Below are 20807 nucleotides of genomic sequence, written 5' to 3' on the forward strand. Positions count from 1 at the left end.
CTCTGCTGTCTCAGACGACGACATCACTTCCTGTCGGCCACCAGCGTAACTTCTGTTGGGTGCAGTTCACAACCTCTCCACTAGATGCTGTTAAAACTTACACACTGCACCTTTAAGTGAAGTGTTGCAGAATGTGTGTTTGCGTTGAGGATGATAACAGTGGTTGAGTGCGAGTACCTGAAAGCCGCCCAGTGTGATGGTGACGGACACGTCCAGCGGTTTGTTGACGACTCCAGCCACAGATTTGACCAGAGACATGAAGAGCAGAGGAAACCAGACGATGCAGATGAGCAGCATCACGATCATCCCACCCATCCCGTACTTCACCACCTTCTTCTTCTTCTGTCCCCGGGGCTGAGGATACCTCTGAAAACACAAACGCAGGAAAGCGTGAGGTATTCTGAGGTGCAGTTTACCATCAGCCAGGGGTGTGTTTCCCCAAAGCATCGTTAGCCAACTATGGTCGCAAGTTCTGTCGTTATCAGCAGTTCAACGAGTCGGTGTTTCCCGAAATCAGTTCTAACGAACATTCGCAAACAGCATCGCAGAGTTGTGTGTTTGGAGCGACAGATCTCGACCTGTGGTTAGAAGCAGAGTTTCTAGTTTGCATGACATGTGGACTCAATAAATCCTGATCTTGAGCAAAATAAGCCATCTGACATTCAGTACGACCTGTGTCTTTAATTTAGAATACATACAAATGTCATTTACGACTTTTAGTTTGTCAAGAGATTTAAAGTGTCGTTTTTGAAGAGTGCGCATGTGTGAACGAGCTCTAGTGGGCAAGAACGAGTCTATGATTGAATCTGGAAATAAAGCAAAATAACTGAGAAAATGAGAAATAGTCCTCAGATGCATGTCTGTAATTTATAGCAAAACATCTAGCGTTAATTCGATCTCAAACAGATTCATTAAAATAAGTTATTATTCCATCACCTGCGTGACATCAAACAACGTGGTTGAACGACCAATTTGCGACACTACGGTTTCGAGAAACAGTCGTGACTATAGTTGATTTCCTCAACGATGCATCGCTCTATGATAGTGAAGCTGCGAGTGTCGTGGTTGTGTGAGGAACACACCCCTGAATGAGAGAATGAGCTGTGCTGACGGACAGACTTCTGTCTCACCTTCTCCGACTCTCTCCAGCACTTCAGCACAAAGATGTGAGCGTAGATGTCCTCCACACAGATCCAGCTGGACAGGCTGAGCGTGGTGTCGGTCCAGACCCAGTCCATCACCGCACGCAGCTCCGTCAGGAACGGCACCAAGCGGAAGCTGACGAGCACAAACAGCAGACGCAGTCAGCTCGTCTGACATGGACATGTGCTTCACCATTACGTCGAAATATGTGAACAAAACTAGATATTTTCTGTGCGTTAGAGATTGTTTGATGATGCTTTTAGAGATGATCTGAATCCTAACCGTGGTAAAATCACTGTAATGCACGGCCTTATTTGGCCTATGTACATGTACTTCATCATTATGTCTAAAAATGTGAACAAAACTAGATATTTTTTTTGGCATAAAGTAATAAGAGGCTGCGTGTTACAGTGATTTTATCATGATTCTTTTAGAGATGATATGAATTATAACTGTGGTAAAATCACTGTAACGCACGGCTTTATTTGGCCTAGCGATGTGCTTGTAGAAGTACATGTACTTTACCTTTATGTCTAAAAATGTGAACAAAACGAGATATTTTTGGCATAAAGTAATTAGAGGCTGTGTGTTACAGTGATTTTATAATGATTCTTTTAGAGATGATATGAATGCTAACCGTGGTAAAATCACTGTAATGCACGGCCTTATTTGGCCTATGTACATGTGCTTCACCATTACATCGAAATATGTGAACAAAACTAGATATTTTCTGTGCGTTAGAGATTGTTTGATTATGCTTTTAGAGATGATTTGAATCTTAACCGTGGTAAAATCACTGTAACGCACGGCCTTATTTGGCCTATGTACATGCACTTCACCATTATGTCTAAAAATGTGAACAAAACGAGATATTTTTTGCATAAAGTAATAAGAGGCTGTGTGTTACAGTGATTTTATCATGATTCTTTTAGAGATGATATGAATCCTAACTGTGGTAAAATCACTGTAAGGCATGGCTGTATTTGGCCTAGCGATGTACTTGTAGAAGTATATGTACTTTACCTTTATGTCTAAAAATGTGAACAAAACTAGATATTTTTTTGGCATGAAGTAATAGGAGGCTGTGTGTTAGAGTGAGTTCATGATGATGCTGGTAGAGATATGAATCCTAACGGTGGTAAAATCACTGTAACGCATGGCTTTATTTGGCCTATGACTTTTATAAACAATGACACCAGCAATATAAAAATAAAAAAGTTCAATACATTTATTTTTCAGGATTCTTTGATTAATAGAAAGTTCATAAAAACAGTATTTCTTTTAAATAGTTGTATAAAATAGTCAATACTTTTGATCAATTTAATGCATCATTGCTAAATAAAAGTATTGTTTTCTTAAACTTTTCAACAGAAGTGTATATATAATAACATTATTATATTTTAGACACATTATTGACATCTATGGAAGCTTGTTTCCACCAGGGAATAAGAACATAAAGGTAATTGGGAATTTTTAGCTCACAATTCCGACTTTTTTCTTACAATTGTGTTCATATTTCACAATTCTGGAGTTTATATCTCAGAATTCTAATAAAATAAAGATACTCCAGAACTTTGTTTCTTACAATTGCAGGTTTGAGGAAAAAAAAGAAAAAAAAAACTAAATATTGTTTTTATCCCACAATTCCGAGTTTAGGTATAAACTTTGTGGTAACACTTAACAATAAGGTTTGTTAGTTTACTACATTAGTTAACATGAACTAATTATGAACTGCACGTATACAGCATTTATTAATCTTTCTTAATGTTAATTTCAACATTTACTAATACTTTATTAAAATCGTGTTAACATTAGTTAATGCTCTGTGAACTAACATGAACAAACAATGAACAGTTGTATTTATATTAACTAACATTAACAAAGATTAATTAATAAATACAGTAACAAATGTATTGCTCATGGTTAGTTCATGTTAGTAAATACATTAACTGATGTTAACTAATGAACCTTATTGTAAAGTGTTGCCAACTTTGTTTTATTCTGTGACAAGCTTTCATAGAGCCGCTCTGAATAACAGAAATGGAAAGAAACTGTTCTCTGATGTAAAAGCACACTGATGTTTCTCACCCCTGGAAGAGGAAGAGGTTGACGTAGTTGTAGCTCTTGGTCAGGAAGTTTCCCAGTACGCGTGTGGGATAACCACAGCGGATCTGATACGCCGACAGACCGAAGTAGATGCACTTCACAAAGTACCAGAGCTGGGCCACTGTGTTCTGACTGAAGCGCCTGGGAAATAAACCATCCAATCACACGTCAGATCACCTCGAGCTTCTCATACACGGTCAATAATGACATGACGTGATTGGCTGTGGAGCGTCAGACCTATCAGTGACGCCTGGGAGAATGAAGAACATCCAGAAGTGAATCCCGAAGACCAGAATGACCTGAAAGATGACCTTCCCCATCACGGTCTTCCTCAGATACAGCGCTCGGTCCACCACCATGGTGCCGAACTGGATCAGGACCATCACCAGAAACGCCTCGGGAACCTGGTCTTCTGACAGGGAGGAAGTGATGTCAGCGGCAGCGGAGTGTTTCTGTGGAGGAAGGGATTTCACTTCATTACATTAGTAGTGGTAAAGGGAGTAATTCACCCAAAAACGAAAACCTCTATGTCAAGCGTGACCTTTGCCCGAGAGGTCGTGAACTAAGAGCTGGCGCACTTGTAGTTAAAGAGTATTTATTTTATTCTTTTTTCTGAGAATTACTGATCCGCTTTGCTAGAAAAGACCCTGGAGTATCCCTTATTCACTCAAGCAGATTTAGAAAAATCCTGGAATGTTTTCCTCAAAAAACAATTTCTTTTCGGCTAAAGAAAGAAAGTCTTATATGGATGGCCTGTGGGCGAGGACGTAACCAGGAGATTTAGATAAGAATAAGAAGCAGAAACAAGCCATAAAAGCATTGCTTTCAAGTCAAGTCATCTTCATTTATATAGCGCTTTTAACAATGTAGATTGTCTCAAAGCAGCTTTAAAGAGATAAACGTATAATTTAAGGTAAGATTGTTTTGGCTTTATAGCGGTTCTTTAATAAAGTTATTTTCCAGCTAAAGTTGGTTTTGATTGATTCGCTTCCGTCGCAACGATCATTTGTTATTAAATTAGGGGCCGCTAAGAAGACACCATTCTCTCTACACAGACTTTAAACGCGAACCTGTGAGAAACGCTGATGGCGTTCACATGCGCATTAAGAATTGGTTCTATAGTTAAGTGCGTTTGAATATATGTGCGCAGGTTTGGAATTCCCTACAAACCAAGCCTAAACAAAGTACTGGTGTTTCCTTATACAGTGCTATGCATAAGTTTAGACACCCATACTAAAGTTGACTAAAAAGAGGAATAAAAAATCATCTTTTGGAAATTGAACTTAATGCCTTAATTTAAAAAATTAGGAAAAATCCAACCTTTAAGGACACCAATTTTCTTTGTGAATGAATAATGTATCGTAAATAAATAAATGATCTTCCTTAAAATACAGGGTGCATAAGTTTGGACACCCCTATGTTAAATTCCCATAGAGGCAGGCAGATTTTTATTTTTAAGTATTTTTTTTATTTATTTTTTTAGGATACTATGCATCCTGATAAAGTTCCCTTGGCCTTTGGAATTAAAATAGCCCCACATCATCACATGGCCTTCACCATACCTAGAGATTGGCATGGTTTTATTTCAGTTAGCCTAAAAGCTAGTTTGATTTGCATTGAGAGATGATCTTATGGAAAGTACCCCATGCCAATCTCTAGGTATGGTGAAGGCCATGTGATGATGTGGGGCTATTTTAATTCCAAAGGCCAAGGGAACTTTATCAGGATGCATAGTATCCTAAAAAAATAAATAAAAAAAATACTTAAAAATAAAAATCTGCCTGCCTCTATGGGAATTTAACATAGGGGTGTCCAAACTTATGCACCCTGTATTTTAAGGAAGATCATTTATTTATTTACGATACATTATTCATTCACAAAGAAAATTGGTGTCCTTAAAGGTTGGATTTTTCCTAATTTTTTAAATTAAGGCATTAAGTTCAATTTCCAAAAGATGATTTTTTATTCCTCTTTTTAGTCAACTTTAGCATGGGTGTCTAAACTTATGCATAGCACTGTAATTTTGATACAGAATTTTATTTTATTTTATCAATTCGGGGTAGATACGCAAATTGAGTTTCCCGACGACGCTTTATCTGTATAGTGGTAGAGGGATCCTCCATAGGGAGAGACTAGTTGGCACTTCAGCACTGCGTTGTCATCGGGTCAAGGCGAAGGTCCTTCATCAGATCTGGATACGGCCTGGATCCGGCAGGCTGCGGGAAAACCTCGGGATAAACAAAGACACTAAAATTAGCGTAGATGCCATTCTTCTTATGATGTAACGAGTACATCAGGATTTATGGGAAGTGTTCCCGGTTCCGGCTGACCTAATCTATGCAGCCTAACACTGAATTATAGAAGTCTATAATGTATTATGTGTATGCTAGGTCAAAGAGATGTGTCTTTAGTCTAGCTTTGAACTGACAGAGTGTGTCTGCTTCCCGGACAATGGTAGGAAGACTTTCGCATGTTGTAGCCTTCAAAAAAAAAAAAAAAAAAAAAGATTTTCTCAGCTTTTTGTTCAAAATTTAGCTTTTTTTATGAAACACCCACATGCAAGAGTTGATAAAGACATGTATGTAGCTAGAATAAAACGTTTTTTTCTTTCTTGTTCTGTTCTTTGTTTTGATATATTCATACAATGAAATATTCTGGGGGCCATGACATTTTTGTGAAAATGATCACAATCGCTGGCGGTGGCTGGAACTGGTGGTGAAAGAGTTAAAGTCGTCATGGAATTGAAATTCTCTTTTCTAAATGCATGTTATCCATGTATGCATTTTATTTTTTGTTACTTTTAATCAAAATGTGACTCTGTGAAACCCCGGATCTTTAAACTCCACCCATTTCTTATAAACAACTTCAAACTCGCATTTATTTCTGAGTGCCACGCTCACATCTGTTAGAGTTTGTGTTCTCCTTAGTTGACACGTAATATCCCCGCTCTGACAGTATCGGATGAGAAGGAACCCTGAGCTGAATAACAACACTTGTCTGCTTTACAGCCGGATTCAGTTTGCTTCATAATTGACTAATTTTGCAGTTATTGAACTTTGCCTGAATCACTGACTTCATCTGAATAATGACACTATTGTGTCTTCTGTAGAGCTGCTTTACAGATGAATCTGAATTTGTCTCATATTTGATGAAGTGTGCATCTTTGATTCGGTTATTTTCCTGTTTATTACACGTGAAGCTGCTTTGAAACGGTATTGTGTAAAGCACTATAAAATAAAGCGGACTTGACTTTTCAAAATCCATTCAGCAACTGATGGACAGAACCAATGATACTCCGTTATACTTGGATGTACGGAAGAAAAGATCCGTCACGGCAACTTTAAGGGCCTGTTTACACCTGGACACCTCATGTGTTTTACTGATCTGATAGCGATCTGGTTTGTTAAAACGGTTCTGTTTACACTTGGTTACATAAATTAGTCTTCGCAAAACGGATTTAAATCCGATCTTCAATTCCCGGTATATGCAAATTTAACGAGTCCACGTCAGCGAAAGCAACAGATATGAGCTGGATTTTATTGATCATCAGCTCATTTCAAAATCAAAGACCGCAATAAGAGAGAGCGCAACAGCACTGACACGAATATTTCGTTTCTTTACTTTTAATGAAGATGATTGTGTGTTGAGCGTCTGCGACATTCTGTTTTATTTGAGACAGTTTGCGGCTTCGCTTGCTGAAGAGATACAGATTCATCTGTGCGATGTGTGTTGCATATAGAATATAACACACTCGCACACTTTATTTTTTTACATTTTGGGAGTAAAATTTACATATGTGACCCTGGACCCTGGTAACATGGGTAATTTTTTTTTTAATTGAGAGTTATACATCATTTGAAAGCTGAATAAATAAGCTTTCCATTGATGAATGGCTTGTTAGGATAGGACAATATATGTCCGAGATACAACTATTAGAAAATCTGGAATCTGAGGGTGCAAAAAAATCGACACATTGAGAAAACTGCCTTTAAAGTTGTTAATTTATGTTTGTGATATTGCTGCATTCACTCACTAAACTAAATGTTTTATATATTTACAGTAGGAAATTTACTAAATATCTTCATGAAACATGATCTTTACTTAATATCCTAATGATTTTTGGCATAAAAGAAAAATCAATAATTTTGACCCATACAATGTTGTCGGCTATTGCCACAGATATACCCGTGCAACTCGAGACTGGTTTTGGGATCCAGGGTCACGTATGTGGTTTTTAACAGCCAGATGCAGTTAGACTTGTGCAGTTTCATCTGGAAAGCGGCCCAGACCTCCTCCTGATGTGGTTTAAGGGATTGGATTTAAATGCGTTGCGGAGGGCATTTACACCTGGTCTTTTCCCGATCGGATCGCGATCAGATCTGAGCAAACGCATGAAGTGTCCAGGTGTAAACAGGCCTAACAGGATTACTCGCATGACGCTCTACAAACCCCGAAGGCCCAGAACCCGAACACGATGATGATGAAGTCCACCGTGTCGGCCAGAAACATGAGCACGTAAACGTCCGTCACAGCGCTGTACTCCGGGTGGATCAGGTTATAGAAGAACTGCCGGATGGGCATGTAGATATCCAGAATCCTGGAACAACACAAACACACAACCAGCGGCCGGCAGATCGCACAGTTAAACCAATGATGTGCAGAGTTGGGGGAAACTTGAGTTACGTAATCTGATTACATTTTCAAGTAACTAGTAAAGCATTGCTTTTCAATTTTACATCAAAATATCTGAGTTACTTTTTCAAGTAATGCAAGTTACTTTGTTTTCTCATTTATTGACTGACAGCTCTCCTGTCCCCATGTTGAGACAAATGGAAGTGCAAAGGCATTTTGTGTGTGTGTGTGTGTGTGTGTTTGTGTGTGTAAACATGATGGTTATTGTAGTTCTAGACTAAATGTGAGTGTGCATTTACTCATCTCACTTGCAAAAAAAAAAAAAAAAAAAGATTCAATATTCCTCAAAATGATTAAAATCAGTGAAATGCAGAATCAGAAAACTATGCAAACCTCCAATAACTAAATATGTCAAATAAAACATAAATTTTATGCTTTTAATCTCACTTTATTGCCGGTTTGTACTTGCTTCTGACCTTCGATGATTCAGTTAAACCATAAGCAAAAATGCCTATAGATTTTTTTGTTTTTATTGGTAAAGTAAGTGTTAAACTTTCTCCTCCTGCATCTATTCTTCTGTTCTCCAGAATAACAGCAGCTGAAGGGTGTGTTTGAGCCTCTACTGTACACTACTGTACACGCGTCAATCTGCATTTCCTTCAGTCTGAGGATTATTATTTCACTTTTGGTGAAAAATGTGCCTAAAAATACAACTTTATTGCTATAAAAAAAAAAACAAAAAAAAACAAGCCTCGCTCGGGTGAAAAAAAGTAACGTAACAGATTACTTTTCTAAAAAGTAACTAAGTAACGCAATTAGTAACTTTTTAAGCGAGTAACGCAATATTGTAATGCTTTTCAAAGTAACTTTCCCCAACACTGATGATATGATTGAAGAGACGTACAACTCCTCTAAACTTCAGATGACGCGAACTCTGAATCTTCACCAGTGCTACATCTTTCTAAATGTCATAATCATCTGTTAACAAACAAGTATTCATGACTTGAATGAGCTCATTGTTTCTGCTTTAAATTATTAGGTTGTTTAAATTAAAACCTTTTTCGCTAAATGTGATTTTGTATATGTACATTTCTGAAATACATAACTTAGACAGTTACTTTTGATAACAGATCACAGTAAATTGTAATGTGGACTCATGCACTTTCTGTAAAAGTTAATGATGTGTATAGTGAAAAGCGCTGTACAAATAAACGTGAATTGAACTGAACATGACGTGTAATGATGCCTTACGTTTTGACAGTGAAGCGCTTGGCTCTGATGAGCTGTTCTCTGAGCTTGTACAGAATCAGCTCCTTGCGACTCTTCTGCTGAGCGCTCAATGAGCGACACACACTCGCCCCGCTGCCTGCGGACACACACACACACACACACACACACACGTACTGTGAAATACAGTCATTTCAATAGGAATCTTCTCAGTCTTCTAACACCTAATATAATGTGGGGCCATTTTTTTAAGTATAATGATTTAGCATCATGATTTTTTAAATATAAGTCAGTGTAGTTGTTAGCTGGTTCGCCATTGACCAACTCACATTTTAAACCTGAAACTAAGGCTTTTGAACTAAGGCTCAACCGGCTTTTCATTCCCCATTGTCCACAAAAGATGAACAGTCTAGAAGATCACATTCATTAAGAGTAAAATCTTCAGTGTCTCTGCACTGTCTGGAATGAGTCCAGATGTAATGAACTAGATCTGATATTGCCTTGTGCTGTGTTGAAAACCCTGTAACACTTGCGGTATTCCCGGTCAAAAATGAACGGCAAGCATAAAAATTGCTTATAAATCTCTATATACTACATCATCATCACCAAATATTGGAATTAATCTTTTTGTCAGCTTGTTTTCTTTCAGTTAAGACAGGTTTTGTATTTATGATTGATAACGGATTTATTGTAGGCTTCCTTGATCTGAGCATCAGTGATTTGGAGAATAAAGTTCATCTGTGTGAAAAATTAAGCCTGTAATACTCAAAATAGTTTGTTTGTGCACATGAATGTGTGTGTGTGTGTGTGTGTGTATGTGCGCGGATGCACGAGTATGGATGTATCCACACATGCACAGGTCCGAGGCCTTTATTTCTGCAAGCCCACATGTCCATATGTGTCCACATGTCCCCATTCATTTTCAATGGGCGGTCATTTTTGACCAATATAAGCTCAGATCAACGAGGCCTACGATCAATCAGTTTAAACCTGTCCTTATTTAAACAACACAAGTTGACAAAAAGATTGAATCCAATATGTGGTGATAAAATAGCGTAACAAGTGATTTATAAGCAATTTTTTGAAGGCTGGCCATTTTTGACTGTGAACATCACAAGTGTAACTTTGTGCCATTTTGTACAAAATAAAAAGCATTTAAAAGAAATTGCTGGTTAAACATTAAAGCACACTAGTGTGATAAACAGTGCATTTGTTTTCATATTTTATGTCAAATTTACACAATTATCCACAAATAATGCTTTTTTCACTCAAAAACCGAGGTACGTAAGCTCAGATAAATAAGGCATGCGATCGATCAATTTAAAAAATTTGGCAATGATTATAAGATTTATAGGTAACATTTTATAATAACTGCACGCTATTAATCATTAGTTAAGCATTAGTAAACAGTTAATTCATCATTTATAAAGCATTAATAGACATTAGTAAGCAGTTTATAAATATGGCTATAAATGATTTATTCTTGATTTATAAGCATATCTATAATGTGTTTCATAATTGTTTTTTCATCATTTATTAATGATCAATTTATCATTTCTAAATGAAGTATAGCATTATTTACACACCAGTTATTTAGGAGTTGTCAGTGGTTCATAAGATCACTTAGAAAGTGTGAGTAAATGTAGTAGATTCAGGGAGTTATAAAGCATTTAGTAGTGGTCAGTTCACTATGTGTGTGAGCTCATCTAAAGTGAGGACTAGTTATGCCTTGTAAAGCATTTATAAAGGAGATTTAATAGTCCTCATTTTAGATGAGCTCACAAACATAGTGAACTAATCACTACTAAATGTTTTATAACTACCTGAATTAATCATGAATTACAGTAGAAATACATGTTAATAAAGCTTTATTATCACACTAAGTAATTATTAATATATGTCTGAATAATAAGATGTATGAATGTACATTTAAATAATTTATTAATCATTTACTCACACTTCCTAAGTGATCTTATGAACCACTGACAACTCCTAAATAACTGCTTTGTAAATAATGCAATACTTAATTTAGAAATGATAAATTGATCATTAATAAAGTATGAAAATACAATTATTAAACACATTATATATATGCTTGTAAATCAAGAATAAAGCATTTATAACTGTATTTATAAACTGCTTACTAATGTCTATTAATGCTTTATAAATGATGAATTAACTGTTTACTAATGCTTAACTAATGATTAATAGCGTGCAGTTATTATAAAGTGTTAGCGATTTATAAGCATTTGTTTGTAAGCCGGTCTTTTTTGACCGAGAACATCACAAGTGTTACAATGTGGGGGAAAAACACAAAAAAAATGACAAAAATAATAAAAAAAAAATTGGGAAGTTGTCAGACTCTGGGTGAGTAAAGTCAGTAAAGTTTAGTCCAATGCAATAACATTAACTAGCATTTTCATGTATGGGAAAACCCTCTCCACGTCAACATGACCCGAACACAACTTGAGGGATATGGAGGATTATGAATTGGCCATGATGTGCTTGACCAAGTCACTTTCACACACAAAGCACATGAATAATCCTCTATATCCCTCAAGTTGTGTGAGCTGTACGTCATACACATGTTGGACATCTCTGTGTGTGCACAGGTAAAAGAGTGTGTTAGGCTGTGTGTACCTGCTTTGGAGCGGGCCGAGCGCTGAGAGACGCTGGAGCTCTGGCGGCGCACAGAAGAGTTGCTCTGCGAGGGTTTCCTGGAGACCGGAGAGACTTTCTCTTCACTGTCTGAGTCCGGAGAGAGAGCCGTCTGAGCGCAGGGCCTCGGCTCTTCTTCATCCCACAGCCCATAGCACTGAGGAGGAAGACGAGGGAATCAACACACTTTAACTCTTTCTGTCTTTCTGTGTTTTCACTGTTATACGGTGTTACGCGTCTCCTGAGAGAGTGGAGGATCTCCGGATCAACACAGAGGAGAAGAAGCAGCAGAAACAAGCGATGAAAGCGAAAACATGATTTTCTCAAGTTTCTGTTCAAAATATTGCTTTTTTTTTTAATGTTCAAGTGTTGATAAAAAAAGAATGCATGAAAGTAGAATAAAACGGGTTATTTTGTTGAAAAGCGGAGGGTCTGTTCTTTCTTTTGATATATTGCATGTTCAGATATTCATACACAAAAGTGTTCTGGGAGCCATTCAAATTGTTGTGAAAGTGTTGGCAACTAAAATAAAACTGGCGGGGGAAAAGAGTTATTGATCAATAATATTTAATATATTTAAAATATTTGGTGAGATTTTTTAAACATTTTTTGCTTAAGGCGAGATCGGGGTTTTTTCCACTGGTCAATTTTGAGATTTTGGGATATTTGTCTTCAATAACATGTCTTCTTTCAGACTTGTGGTGAAAAAAAGTTGGAAATACACATTTAGGTCTTAAATATATATTTTAGGCTCATAAATTCAACAAAAGTTGGCGTTGTAAATCATCATGCTGCTCCCTGTCATCACACACACCGCTGGAAAGCTCTCTCTCTCCTGTACAATGCTGTCGGATCCAAATATGGTAATTTCCTTTTTATCAGCAACCAATCATGAAAGTAAAAGGGCTGAATGCGCAATCTCATTGGCTGATGATAAATCTTTAAAGCCCGTTTTCTCAAAATGACTTTTCTCTCTGAAATCTCCACTTCAGTAGCACATATATACACCAAACTCTCCAGTCTTGTACCTAGTTATATTATGAAGACAATTACAGAGGGATTTATAAATATATTATTCCTAGCCTGATTTATATAATATTTTATTCCAAAAAACATGGCGAAAATCAATTTTTTAAGGCTATTGACAGTATATTCTGATTTACAGGATAACAAAAGTAGATATCCATAAATCCCTCTGTAATTTTTTCTCCCATCTAATATGTGAATACGATGAAAAAAATAATTTTGAACCTGGCTTTATCTAATAGGATAATACTATTTAAAATATATGCAAATTAGTGCATATTTAATTAGATAATGCCGAATTTGCATATTTAAACATTAAATTGCAGAAAACTTGTAATACATTTTTTTCTCATCTTAATGTATGTAATCAACTGGGAAAGTTTCATGGTGATATCTGCTAGTTAAAATGTTTTACCCTATTCACCTGTAGTGTCTCGCCTTTAGACACTTTAAGACACATCTGATCTGAACTTAAGGTTGGTCTCAATTAATGACGACAAGAAAGCAAAAAAATGAAAGATTAAAAAAGCTATAGTTTAAATGACCTGTAAAGCAAATGTAGTGAACTAAATTATTGTATTTGATACAAAATATATATTTTTACAAAATAATTTGGATTCCAAATTTGGAACCTGGCTTGGTTAGACTTGTGGATTTGGCTTCATAACAATATTAAACTTGATATCACAAAAATGAAGGTTCCTATGAGATTTAATTTACCAAAAATAGCCACCGGTGAAAACTGAATTGTGTTCTCCCACCACAAATTAATACATTTATGTCACAAAATCACTTTTATCACATAATTGCAGAACCTTGAGTCTCAGACCATTCCAACAATATGTTTTTTTGTCACGATTAGAAAACATTTCGATTCGATTTTTAAACATGACACGCCCACTAGGGGGAGGAGCCTGTTAACAGGATTCAAAGTACAGTTTTCATGGAAAGCCCAATTTCCAGGATGAATTTTCAATGTTTAAACTTTCAAATGATACCAAAGTTATGATGATCACTAACATATTTCATAGGACAAAAAGGCACCGGGTTAACAGGTTAAAGAGTTTGTGGTTGTACCTTGAGAATGGAGCGATGGAAGAAGAGCGCGAGGAGCTGGACCAGGTCGTAGTGGACATATCCCTCTTTCTTCTCCACACCGATGATGTTGGGCGGGTGGAACGGTTTGGACTTGTCCGTCTCTATGGTTTGGTTAAATGGGAAGAAGCCAAACTGGAAGAAGTATTTTATCACTATGGTGACCTGTGTGTAAAAAGTAAGAGCAAAGAGAAACATGACATGAAAATTCGCACAATGAATTGACGATGAAACTATCTCGACTGCGATCGGCTGGTGAGGAAGACTAACAGCAGATGGAGATCATCAATCGACAATCCACCGATATTCCTGCAGTTCCCGGATGTCAAATGTTGAATTTTCTGTCGAATTTAAACCACTGAATTTGTGGAAGTGAATTTGTAAAGTGAAATAAAATGGACCGAAAATTGCCTGTCGAATATTATAGGTTGTATTTTTAAACAGAATGAATATTTTGGAAGTGAAATCTAAGAGGTGAATATGGATTATTGGATTTTTAATAATGAATTTTGACAGCTTAAATATTGAATTTCAGCCCATAAAAATGCATGCCCTAAAAATACAATGCATTAAAATGCAAAGCACGTTTAATGCAATGCATTTTTTTTTCAATTAGTGCAATTCAACAAGCTTTTTTGTTTCAAAAACATTTGCCATTATTTTACTTTCATAATCTTAGACATTTATTAAGATTAAAGGTGCACTATGAAGGATTTTCAGCTACTGCTTGTAAACAGAGCAATCAAACGTGGCTCCTCCCTGTGGGCGGGGCCACCCACATAAGCCACACCCCCTCTCCTCTGATTGGATAGAGTTACACACACAGCCCAACCCACTCAGGGAACTAGCTGCCGGATGATTAGCTATTTTGCAAACGTTGTGTTATCATGCAAAAATAGCATTTTTTGAGTATATGAACAGAACGAACAGATGATTTGCCATCTTCAGTCTAGCTTGCTAATAATTACATGTCATAAAAATTTAACTGCGATGCCTCGAGTTACAGACAGCACTCAATAAGGCAACAGCAACATTAGCGTATTGTTTTTGTGTCGAGACACGGCAACATAGCAGAGCAGCACAGCAATTCAAGAAGAAAATAAGACATTTTTAACAAACACCACCACACACTTCCAGTGGACCATATGAGGCATTATTTGTGTGTGAGTCTACGAAAATCCTGCATAGTGAACCTGTAACCACTACAGGTTATATGTAGGTGGTTAACCAGTGCAGTAAACCAAAACCCTCTGGTGCTCTTCGGGCATTTTTGACAGAAAAAATTACGTTTTGTTTTTAGAATTTTTTTCTTCATCGGAATGGTATGAAACTTGGTAAAGGTTTTGGCACTTGCTCTGTGAACATATACAAAAAATAAAATAATGGACATGATTCGAACAGGTTTAATGGTCCTTAATAAAATTGTCACACCTGTGCTTCTCATCGTCACAAACGAGCGCATTAGAAATGAATGAGACGAGTTTCCTCTAGTGGAAGCGTTTGGTACTGCAGCCGAACACACTCTCACTGAAAGATCATTCACTGAGATATAACCTCAAATTTGTAACACAACTTTAGATTTATGGCTTTGATTTTCTTGCAGTTTTAGAGTAAAACATGTTTTTGAAAATATATATTTCATAAAAAAATGTTACATAGTGCATTTCTCATAACAACTGTGTAACTTTTTTTAAGTTTATTGTTTTAAACTTTTTCCACTTCATCAATAATCTGCCGAGTGTCGTCTTTGAAAAGAGATCAAACGTCAGTCTGTTTCTCTAAAGCATTCAAGATTTACCACAGTTTAAGCTGGAAATTACATTTTCAGGTCTACGCTCAAAAAGTGAATAAATGGATTATAAATACAGTGTAAATATAATTTAGTACCATAAAATCCCCATAAAATACAAAATATTAAATAAAAAACATTATCAAACTAAAATATAGTACATTCATTTCATTGAAAAAAAAACAAAAACTTTTCCAGTCATTTCTGACCGTCACACAAAGAGCACCACAGGGTTAAACACTCACTAATCAACATATTTTAGTTAATATAACACTTGGAACAATAAGGTTCCTTTTGCTAACATTAGTTGAAATGAACGAACAGTGAAATATATTTTTTAAGCATTTCTGAATCTTAGTTAACATCAGCGATCACTCCCAGATCTGGTACCTCCGTGTAGACGATGGCCGTCATCCAGAAGCGTTTGCTGGGCCGGGGGACCGACAGCATGGCCCACAGGAAGATGAGGATGGGCAGCACCAGTGTGGCCACCGACGCCGAGATCATGTGGTTGAGGATGATGACCAGGTAACACACCATCTCAGACCGAGCCACCAGCGTGTTGTAGAGAGCGTAGAGGAGCTGGAGGAACTGCGGCTGAGAGCGGTAGAAGAGCTCAGACTCCTCCAGCTGCTCGTCGTAGAACATCCTGACGGAGACAACCATCCATGCAGTGGTTTAATGCACGTGTGTGGTGTACGGACATATACAGGGAAGACTGGGGCTCTCTGGCAGATTTTTAAAAGATATTTAATAGTGCTGGGCAACGATTAATCGCATCCAAAATAAAAGTTTGTGTTTACATGATATATGTGTGTGTGCTGTGTATCATTATTTTGTATATATGAGACCCTGGATCACGTCACCAGTCTCGAGTCGCATGGGTATATCTGTGGCAATGCAATAGCCAACAATACATTGTATGGGTCAAAATTATCGATTTTTCTTTTATGCCTAAAATCATTAGGATATTAAGTAAAGATCATGTTCCATGAGGATATTCATCAGCAAGAACAGAAATGCACAACTTTAAAGGAGATTTTCAGTGTTTCGATTTTTTTGCACCCTCAGATTCAAGATTTTCTAATAGTCATATCTCGGCCAAATATCGTCATATCCTAACAAACCACACATCAATGGAAAGATTATTTATTCAGCTTTCGATAATGTATAAATCTCATTTTAAAAAAATTGACCTTGTGACTCGTTTTGTGGTCCAGGGTCACATATAAATACGCACACGTGCAAGTATATATTTAAGAAATATTTGCATGTATACTGAATATATATATTTATATTATATATAAATATTTGATATATAAATAACATATTTTCTTAAATATATACATGCATGTGTGTGGTGTATTTATATATATACAAAATAATTATACACACACATATATCATGTAAACAAAAACTTTTATTTTGGATGCGATTAATCATGATTAATCGTTGCCCAGCACTATTTTTTTTTTAAATATTATTTTTTTTTCTTTTGCAATAAAAGTCTACATAGATAAGTGTTGACCACAAAAGGCTCTTGAACAGTTTCACTGTTATTGCCCAAAAAATATTGAGCACATTTATTTTGTTGTTACACTATATGAGTGGAAACCAGCTGTTCATTGAAACAATAAATTCTTTTTTTTTTTTTTTTTTTTTAATATGGAGAAACAATTGTCAACAGCATGTCTGTATTTAAATGGGTTACAGACTATTTAATGGCTTTTCAGCCTCATTTAAAACAAAAAAAGGAAACAAAATTAATGTACTGTAAAAATTAGCAATCAAAAAAAGAAAAAAAATATAATTAGTCTGTTTTTTTTTTTAACTCGACACACTTGACATAAATAGCCTTGTTTTAAGAACATAACTCGACCTTTTGAAAACAAGCATTTAAGAAACGATTCGCTTAAATTGTAAGTGTTGTTAGCAATACTAATGCATAATGAGTTTAAATACATGTGTCTGGTGTTATTTTTACATACACTACTGTTCAAAAGTCTGGGGACAGTAAGATTTTTATTTTAATTGAAAGAAATTTATACTTTTGTTCATCAAGGATGCATTAAATAGATCAAAAGTGAACGTAAAGACATTTATAATGTTAAAAAAGATTTTGTTTAGAATAAATGCTGTTCTTTTTAACTGTCTATTCATTAAAGAATCCTGAAAATTAAAATGTATGACGGTTTCCACAGAAATATGAAGCCATTTCCAACACTGATAATAATCATAAATGTTTCTTGAGCATCAGATCCTCATATTAGAGTGATTTGTGAAGGATCATGTGACACTGAAGACTGGAGTAATGATGCTGAACATTCAGCTTTGATCACAGGAATACATTACACTTTACTATATATTCACATAGAGAACTGATGATTTACATTAGAATAATATTACACTGTTTTACAGTATTTTTGTATCATAAAATCATTAAAAAAAATATATATATATATTTTTTTTTATCTTACAGAGCCCAAACAGTAGTTTCTAACAGTAGTGTGTCGTACTGAAATGGAAAGGTATAGTATTATATTGTGTCGTTCACACACACATCTTCACACACACCTTGAGCTCCAGCTGGCTGGTTCAGGAGCCGGTTGCAGAAACCGCTTAGACTAGTCTTACAAGTTAGTCATCGGATCTTTTTCATAAAGACTGTTCATAACTTTAAGTCAGTTACATTAAAAACATACATTGGCATAATTTGATACTGAAAAGTAAGACTAGTCGTCCCTTGACTAACTGCTCGTGGGTCACACTAGATCTTAAGACAGTCTTAACATAATGGCCAAGTTTATGCAACTGGCCCAGGTCACATGACGCGGCTCACCTGCTCCTCAGAAGCTCATTGGCCGTCAGCTGATGGCTCATGGACAGCAGAGACTGACTCTCATCAGGTGTTTGGATGCGAATCTTCCTGCCGTCAGCGTCAGCGTCCAGGCCCGTGGCTTTACTGTACGAGGGAGGGATATCGGCTCGTTCCCAGTCCGGAGAACTGGTCCAGTGTGTGTGTGGAGGCTCTCGTTCGCTCACAGGCTCCTCGATGGTGTCACTGGTGCCCTGGCGCGAGTACAGATCTGTGCACTGCGAGTGCTCACTAACACAGACCAGAGAGACACACACCTTAGTCTATATATACATGAATATAATATTTAGGTGTATATGACATTCTTCTTTCAGACGAATACAATCGGAGTTATATTAAAAAATGTCCTGGCTCTTCCAAGCTTTATAATGGCAGTGAATGGGCACCATTTTTTTTAAGTCCATACAAGTGCATCAATCCGTGATAAAAGTCCATCATAAAAGTGCATCTATCCATCATAAAAGTGCACCTATCCATCATAAAAGTGCATCTATTCATCATAAAAGTGCATCTATCCATCATAAAAGTGCATCTATCCATCATAAAAGTGCATCTATCCATGATAAAAGTGCATCTATCCATCATAAAAGTGCATCTATCCATCATAAAAGTGCATCTATCCATCATAAAAGTGCATCTATACATGATAAAAGTGCATCTATCCATCATAAAAGTGCACCTATGATAAAAGTGCATCTATCCATCATAAAAGTGTTACTCTTGTGGCGCAAGTCGACTTACGTACGGCCGTCTGTCGGAAGCTAGTTATTTTAGTCGATAAAGTTTTAAAAATGGATATTTTTCGTCTGATAAGTGCATCTATCCATCATAAAAGTGCATCCATCCATCATAAAAGTGCATCCATCCATCATAAAAGTGCATCTATCCATCATAAAAGTGCATCTATCCATCATAAAAGTGCATCTATCCATCATAAAAGTGCATCTATCCATCATAAAAGTGCATCTGTCCATCATAAAAGTGCATCTATCCATCATAAAAGTGCATCTATCCATCATCTATCCATCATAAAAGTGCATCCATCCATCATAAAAGTGCATCCATCCATCATAAAAGTGCATCTATCCATCATAAAAGTTCATCTATCCATGATAAAAGTGCATCTATCCATCATAAAAGTGCATCTATCCATCATAAAAGTGCATCTATCCATCATAAAAGTGCATCTATCCATCATAAAAGTGCATCTGTCCATCATAAAAGTGCATCTATCCATCATAAAAGTGCATCTATCCATCATCTATCCATTATAAAAGTGCATCTATCCATCATAAAAGTGCATCTATCCATCATAAAAGTGCATCTATCCATCATAAAAGTGCATCTATCCATCATAAAAGTGCATCTATCCATCATCTATCCATTATAAAAGTGCATCTATCCATCATAAAAGTGCATCTATCCATCATAAAAGTGCATCTATCCATCATCTATCCATCATAAAAGTGCATCTGTCCATCATAAAAGTGCATCTATCCATCATAAAAGTGCATCTATCCATCATAAAAGTGCATCTGTCCATCATAAAAGTGCATCTATCCATCATAAAAGTGCATCTATCCATCATAAAAGTGCATCTATCCATCATAAAAGTTCATCTATAAAAGTGCATCTATCATCATAAAAGTGCATCTATCCATGATAAAAGTGCATCTATCCATCATCTGTCCATCATAAAAGTGCATCTATCCATCATCTATCCATCATAAAAGTGCATCTATCATCATAAAAGTGCATCTATCCATCATCTATCCATCATAAAAGTTCATCTATCCATGATAAAAGTGCATCTATCATCATAAAAGTGCATCTATCCATCATAAAAGTGCATCTATCATCATAAAAGTGCATCTATCCATCATAAAAGTGCATCTATCATCATAAAAGTGCATCTATCCATCATCTATCCATCATAAAAGTGCATCTATCCATGATAAAAGTGCATCTATCCATCATAAAAGTGCATCTATCATCATAAAAGTGCATCTATCTATCATAAAAGTGCATCTATACATGATAAAAGTGCATCTATCTATCCTAAAAGTGCATCTATCCATCATAAAAGTGCATCTATCATCATAAAAGTGCATCTATCTATCATAAAAGTGCATCTATCCATCATAAAAGTGCATCTATACATGATAAAAGTGCATCTATCCATGATAAAAGTGCATCTGTCCATGATAAAAGTGCATCTATCCATCATAAAAGTGCATCTATCCATCATAAAAGTGC

General features: G+C 36.2%; 1 protein-coding gene across 3 annotated transcripts in view; it reads right to left on the reverse strand.

Moving 5' to 3' along the window:
- The window catches only part of piezo2a (piezo-type mechanosensitive ion channel component 2a), a 233351-nt gene that overhangs the window by 14390 nt on the left and 198154 nt on the right, over positions 1 to 20807 (reverse strand). For all 3 annotated transcript variants that reach the window (XM_079863155.1, XM_079863153.1, XM_079863154.1), the window contains 10 exons: positions 18516 to 18782; positions 16067 to 16325; positions 13870 to 14052; positions 11749 to 11923; positions 9133 to 9247; positions 7699 to 7846; positions 3487 to 3701; positions 3232 to 3390; positions 1131 to 1278; positions 178 to 366 (listed from right to left, as the gene is read on the reverse strand). In XM_079863155.1, the coding sequence (XP_079719281.1) occupies positions 178 to 366; positions 1131 to 1278; positions 3232 to 3390; positions 3487 to 3701; positions 7699 to 7846; positions 9133 to 9247; positions 11749 to 11923; positions 13870 to 14052; positions 16067 to 16325; positions 18516 to 18782 (1858 nt within the window). The remainder of the gene's footprint in view (positions 1 to 177; positions 367 to 1130; positions 1279 to 3231; positions 3391 to 3486; positions 3702 to 7698; positions 7847 to 9132; positions 9248 to 11748; positions 11924 to 13869; positions 14053 to 16066; positions 16326 to 18515; positions 18783 to 20807) is intronic.

This window comes from Squalius cephalus (genome assembly GCF_949319135.1).
Source record: "Squalius cephalus genome assembly, chromosome: 25".
NCBI lineage: Eukaryota > Metazoa > Chordata > Actinopteri > Cypriniformes > Leuciscidae > Squalius > Squalius cephalus.